Genomic DNA, 7044 nt, shown 5'->3' with positions numbered 1-7044 from the left:
TGCCAGGGCCAGAAAGTGGGAGAGGGCAGGGTGGCAGGCATGAGGAAGGGGGAGGCAACAGGGGTTTGTTTTTGTTGTTTTTGTTTGTTTCTTTGTCTTTTGTAGGGGAAACTGGGAATGGAGAAATTTACATGTAAATAAAGAAAATATCTTAAAAAAAATAAAATAATAATTGTCCTCAAAATATTAAAATTTCCCATATAGTAAAAAAAAAAAAAAGAAAGAAATATGGAGTTCACAAATGACAATTTGATAGCCATCAGAGTAACAGACTCTGGTAAGAGCTATCAATAGATACTAAAACAAACAGGTACAAGTGTGCTGAAAGGCAGGTCATCTATAGCTATGTTTCCTCAGAGAACTCATGGCTACAGAAAACGGAAAGCAGAAAGCTACCAGGATAGGCCATGAGCATCCAACTTATTCACCCACCAAATGACCCCCATATAACAAGGCTATCCTGAAAGGCCCTAGTACTTCCAAAGAAGTTCCTTCTGAAAGGAGACACTTGATCTGGCTGGATTGGCTCATGGAAAAAAAAAAAGAATACAAAAAGAGCCACCCACACCTACACCCCTTCAGTGCTGTGACAAGCACAGGGAGGCAGAGCTGTTTCCTAGAATCCCAGATTAAAGAGCACTTAAGAGATGTGACAGCTATTGGCAGAGTCGTTAACTGGGCTAGGTCCTGGATCATGAAAAGCACGAATATAAAGGATATTATTGTGCCAACTATTCAAACATAAATATGTACTGTAAATAGTGCTTAAAATTTCATGTCTTGAGGATCTTTATGTAGTTATATTCAATGGAATTTCAATCATTTATAAAGAAAAATGAAATTTGAAGGAAAATTAATAGCTCTACAGAGTACTGCATTAGCTAAGGTGACCCAGATTCATGAAAAATTTGCCTGTACTTTTTCATATGCAGAGCCCAAGTCTAATACTTCCATATACTATGTCCATATGAAAGTGGGTATGAAAGTGGGTATAGGTTATTCAACTTCATAAAAGACCACAAAGGGCAAGAAGTGGTGCTGGGGTAAGGGAGAGCATGAGAAAAGTACATACATGACATACAAGCAGAGAGGAAGCTACTGTACAGAAGCATATGGGAGGGGGCAGGAGACAGGAACGAGTGTGGAGAAAATCAAAACAACAACAACAACAGCAATCTAACGTGGAAAGTATCATAAGGAAACCTAATGGCAAGGTTAAGTTTCAAGGATGTACAGGGCTGTGGAAATAGCTCAAATGGTTAAGTCAGCATGGAAGATCCACCTTTGGATCCCCAGAACTCCTTTAAAAACCTGAGCATGGCAAGCTGACTCTATAATTCCTGCTCTTGGAGATAGGTGACAAGAGATAAAAGGATCTTTATCTAGAAGCCCTTGGGCCACCTACAAGAGCTTCCATGGCAAAGTTCCAGACTGAGATATCCTGTCTCAAACAAAAGATAGAAGGCATCCAAAGACCTACACCTGAGACCGTTGTCTGGCCTCCACATGTGCACATGTTAAATAAACATACACACAAGTTCAAGCGCACATAAGAATTAGCAGTGTACTTAGTGGTTACCAATTACTGTATTCTTTATCCTAGAATCATTCTTTGTTTTGGAATCATTTAAGACAGTTAGTTATAGGCATGTGATTCCATCATGGTGTATTTTTCTAAAACAAAGATATTTTCTTTAACAACAAAAAAATCATTAGCTCCACAGCTCTCTGGACCACAGCTCCCTACCCAAGCCCACTGTACTGCACTCTTAAGCACTCATGTTCCACATGCCTCTCAAGCTAGTTTGCCTTTTTCTTCTCTTTCCTGCTCTAGTGTTCTAGTGTTCTTTCCCCTTCCCCACAAGAATGGCAGGGACTGTGTAAGCTGGCCATCTACTTCTAACTATAAACTCCCAATCTTTCTCCAGGGAAAGCATTATACTTACTGTATGTGATGATTTGTATATGCTCAGCCCAGGGAGTGGCACTATTAGAAAGTGTGGCCCTGTTAGAGTAGGTGTTGGTATGGGCTATAAGACCCTCATCCTAGCTGCCTGGAAATCAGTATTCTGCTAGCAGCCTTCAGATGAAAATGTAGAACTCTTAGGTCCCTCCTGCACCATGTCTGCCTGGATGATGCCATGTTACTGCCATGATACTGAACTGAACCTCTGAACCTGTAAGACAACCCCAATTAAGTGTTGTCCTCATAAGAGTTGCCTTGGTCATAGTGTCTGTTCACAGCAGTAAAACCCTAACTAAGACACCACAGCACTTGTTTTTAGTGACTTAATGTGTATCACTGTATTCTATTAGCGTCCTATCTTTAATGTGTCAAAGGCAAAATGTTTTAGAACTGTACCTCTAGGTCTATTTTCTCCAATAACCTTTGTTGATTATTTACTTTAGACAGTCTTTCTTTTTAGCCCGGACTGACCACAAACCCAACAAGCCTCAATTCATGATTCTTCTGCCTCAGCATTCTGAGTGCTATAATTGCTGGTATAGACAATCATACCCACCATTCTGCAAGGTGGTGGTTGTTAGCAATGCACACGTCAGAACTCAGTGATTCACTAAGCTGGAGAGACTCACCCAACAGGCCTCAAACTAATGTGCACCTTTTCCTTAGCTCCTATCAGGTTAAAGTACTGAAACTGCCATATAGAAAATGGCATTTCATAGCATCCAACTTGATGAAACTAAGCAACTTACAGTTCTAATACAGACACATATACTTATATTGTTTTTACAAGCTTCATGGTGACTGGTTACATTAAGCTATTAAGTATAAACAAAGCTTACTAAAAAAGACTAATAAATATTTCACCAAGATACCTGCTAGCTGACAAGCAATACCACAGAGACTCAACATTAACAGGCTGCTAGTATGAAGGGACTTCAAAAAGATGCATCCTTAGTAGGCCACTAATGTGCCCTTGAATTACTACATTTGTCTTTCCATTTGTGTGTGTATACAGCTGTGCACTTGTATGAAGACCAAAGTTGATGCTGGATGTCAGGATCTCCACTGAACTTAGAGCTTACTGACTAGATAGACTACTGTCTATCAAGTTCTAGAAACACTCCTGTCTCCACCTCCCAGTGCTGAGATTATAGGTATGCCAATGGGACCTGGCCTTTTACAAAGGTGATTTTCATGCTTGAGTGGCAAGCATTTTATAAAATGACTCATTTCCCCAGCTCTCTGCTTGTCTTTTAATATTATTAACTTACTTTATTACCAGCTCAGATCATTTTAGTTTTAGTTAAACTGTGGCACATGACTCACAACAGCCTTTGGGCATTAAATACAGATGAATTACATTTCTTTTTTTTTTTTTTTAAGATTTATTTATTATTTTTGAATAAGTACACTGTAGAGGAGGGCATCAGATCTCATTACAGATGGTTGTGAGCCACCATGTGGTTGCTGGCATTTGAACTCTGGACCTTCGGAAGAGCAGTCGGTGCTCTTACCCGCTGAGCCATCTCACCAGCCCGATGAATTACATTTCTAACACAAACCACCAAGACACACTTCCAATAAAGTAGACAGTTACATAGTTATAAATTATATTTTGCTCCTACAGACACCACTATGGTATGACCTGAGACAAGATCATGTTGTAAGATCATTTGTCTTATGAAGAAAAGTAGTTTTATAAATGTTACCAGCAATAAATTCATGATTAGACCCTCCCCTAATCTTGTGCTTTTTTATTTTCACTGAATAATCTTAATCAAAATAGGTCAGGCATGTGACTCAGGTCTCTTGCTCAAAGGGCCAACTGTCACAGTACTAGTGCAGAGCTCCACTCTACTCCATTCTAGTTCCTTCCTGAACCATGCACTCACACACACTCCCAGAACAGAACCCCCCACCTACAGCTAATGACACCTTCTTTCTCTTGCCTAGACTGCTCTGACCTTCAAATACACTGTCAATCTGTCTCATGGCCACCGCCCTGGATAGACCATATTGACAGTCATCTTTTCCTCACACCTAGGCTGTTCCCTCACCATTATATCCAACCAAACTACACCGCTATCCCTGCAGTTGAAGGCTTCCAACTTCCACCTAAAGCCAGTTCCAGTGATAAGCAGGACTACACTCTCCACCTACCTGACTTGGTCCCTCAACCTGCTCTGCACATGCAGGCAAACAAGCATTCCCAGAGGCAAATCTTTCTTCCATCTTCTCATTGTCTTCTGTTCTGATTTCCCCTCCACCCTGGCTCCTGTCTACATGCTGGCCATTCTCTACCTACTGGACAAACTCTGAACTTCCTACAAGTTCTAAGGTCATCTGGATGAGAAATCTCTACAGACTCTGGTATTTGAACAGTTTGGTTCCCAGCTGGTGGCACTACTTGGGGAGATTTTAAGTGCTACAGCCTTGATGTTCTTTATGCACATGCTTGCAGTTGATAATGTGAGCTCTCAGCCTCCTGTTCACACTGGCATGCCTCCCCATCATGACCGGCTCAGTCCTCTGGAACCATAAGCCAAAAATAAGGCCTTTTTGTAAGTTGCTTTTGATCACGGTGTTTTATCACAGCAACAGAAAAGTAACTCAGCTTCCCATCTTCCCTGCTTTTTCCATTGCATCCATCACTGCACTCTGGACCTGCCAAAACTCTTCAGGTTAAAACACTGCTAGACTTCTCCAGGCCTTCAGGAGCCCCTTAAGCTCCATGGGCTCTTTGGATAACTTCTCTTTATCTTCTACTTTTTAACTTAGCCCCAATGTGGGTCCATTTAATTCTAAAGAATTTACCTAGCTTTTTAAAAATAAACATTTACTGAGAGAACTGTATTTTACTCAGTGACACGATTTTAGAATATTACTTATATCCAGAGTCAAAACTACAATAAAAGTAAAACACATAACTTACATCCAGTTGAAGAAACTGCAGAAACTCTTCAACCGACTGCTTAGATACTGCTTGGATGAATGCCTCTCGTTTTTCCATGGTGGATGTGACTGTTCTAAGGCAGACTGCCTTATAACCCTATTAAGATACAATCAGACCAAAATGTAAATGTGCAAAATTTCCCATAAGTTTTAATTTAATTGCAAACACTCAAGAAATTTTATAACACCATGATACAAAACTGCGATAATCTGAAAAGAAAAAAATCTGATCATGTTATAAACAAAATATCTATATTATCACCAATTATCAATGAAACTACAATGAAAGGAAGCAGAAATTAAAACTACTTCAGGAATCTTACTTTCTCTTCCTTTTAGCCTTTTGGATGCTAGCTTGGGAAGATCTGACTTATGCAATAGGGTCAGGTTGATCTCCACAGCTGAATTCTGCAGACTCCATTTCTAAACTCCCATTCCTCCAAGAAGATCCCACCCAATAATCCTTTCTTGTTTTTCAAGTGAGAGACTTGGAAGGAAAACCACAAAAACAGCCCTGAGGTCACCTGGGAGCTTGTTACACAAGTGCATCTGTGCGCCACTTCAGCATCCTCCCCTCCTCTGCACACCTACAGGATAATGAGAGCTCAGGGGACCCTGCTTGTTCTCCTTCCTACATGTGATCTCCCAGGAAATCCTATTTTACCTTTACACCTAGGGCTACCATGCCATACTCAAAACAAAAACCTAACAATACAGTTACAACAAATATTTGCAACAGGTCTTCTCATTTTAAGAATAAATTTGAAAATCCCCTACTTTTAGAAATACAGCAATATGGAGAATTATTGGCATTAACTATGGAGAGTGTGAATCACAATAAATATATATTCCTATTCTAAATTGAATAAAGATAGAAAATAACCTTAATTTGACAACTCCTTACATTAGTAAATCTTAAATATAGCCACTTCATTTTCCAATTTAAATGGCTGAATTGTGAACCATAACTTTTTTGTGATGAATAAAATGGAGGGAAAGGCAGGTGACCAGTATCAACACTTTGTTAATTGTGGTCACTTTGTTTACTTAAGTATACACGCATTTGGCAACTCAGTATGTCATATAATGTCTACATATGCTAGACTTACAAACTGTGACTCCATATCTTGATTTGTCTCTTTCATTAGTTCACAACTAAGATGCTCCCTAGATCAGTCCTAGGTATAGGTTCGGGTAACCTCTCCCTATGTCGGTCCAAGAATAAATCCAGCGTCTTTCACTATGTCAGGCCCCAGTCAACACTGATGTCCTCCCTAGTCAGCTCCCCAGCTCCGTGCCAGGATCGTCCACGTCATTCTCTGGTCAGAGCTGGGTTCTCCCTAGTCCACCGGGTGCATGTCTTTGGTACTACGTACTCACCCCGGCTCCTTGTCAGCGTCCCCGGTCCTCCCTAGTCTGAGAGCCGACTCCCTAGTGTGCGCAGGTCGTTTTCTAGGGCCCTCTTCCGGGATCGTCCTAGTCTGAGGTTCTACCTAGTGAACCCGGGTTCAAGGCTGAGATCCTCCCTGGCGATCCCCGCGTCTCAGTCTAGGATCCTTCCTAGTCAGCCGGGGTCCCGCGCTGCCCTCTCGCAGCACCTCCCACTCCACAAGCGCCCGACATCGATGGCGGCCGCGGACAAGAGACCCGCGACGGTGTCCGTCGCCCAGCCGCGGTCGCCCGCCGCCCCGCGGCCCGCCGCCCGGCCCTACTCACATCCCACATGACTCACCGCGCAGCGCTCACCTCACCACAGACCCATAGTTTCCCGCGCTCGGACCAGATTCAAACACACCCGCGTATACCCCAGACGCGCCCGCCCTCCACCCCGTCACCAGTCGCTGCTCTCACGAGAGGTGACGCTTCCGGGCCACGCCCACACCCGACAGCTCTGTGGCCAGGCTCCGCCCCCAAGGCCCAAGCACCGCCTCCTGGGCAGGATTCAGAGCCTCCGGCGGGAGTCTCTCTGGCGCGCACACTTGACGCGCACGCGGAGAGCTGCTGGCCAGCGTTTCCCGCCCTCCGCCCACACACAGCCACCTTCAGTGGGAGCGCTGCGGTTGCTTCTGTGTTTCTTGCCCGCTGCTCGGTGAGAGCTCGCTCAGCAGACAGAGGAGGGAGAGCAA

The 7044-nt window shown here is 43.1% G+C and overlaps 1 protein-coding gene across 3 annotated transcripts in view; it reads right to left on the bottom strand.

Moving 5' to 3' along the window:
• The window catches only part of Ncapg2 (non-SMC condensin II complex subunit G2), a 60293-nt gene extending 53500 nt beyond the window's left edge, over positions 1-6793 (bottom strand). Inside the window, exons 1-2 of one of the 3 annotated variants that reach the window (XM_031355800.1) lie at positions 6651-6793; positions 4899-5015 (exon numbers count right to left, since the gene is read on the bottom strand). In XM_031355800.1, the coding sequence (XP_031211660.1) occupies positions 4899-4976 (78 nt within the window). In that variant the 5' untranslated portion in view covers positions 4977-5015; positions 6651-6793. The other 2 variants (XM_031355801.1, XM_031355802.1) reach the window with 2 other exon arrangements.
• Between the last annotated feature and the right edge of the window lie 251 nt (positions 6794-7044).

Source organism: Mastomys coucha, unplaced genomic scaffold (genome assembly GCF_008632895.1).
Source record: "Mastomys coucha isolate ucsf_1 unplaced genomic scaffold, UCSF_Mcou_1 pScaffold6, whole genome shotgun sequence".
In the NCBI taxonomy this organism is placed as follows: Eukaryota; Metazoa; Chordata; class Mammalia; order Rodentia; family Muridae; genus Mastomys; species Mastomys coucha.
The sequence above is the reverse complement of the archived record's forward strand: the minus strand, read 5'-3'. Positions and strand labels throughout refer to the sequence as shown.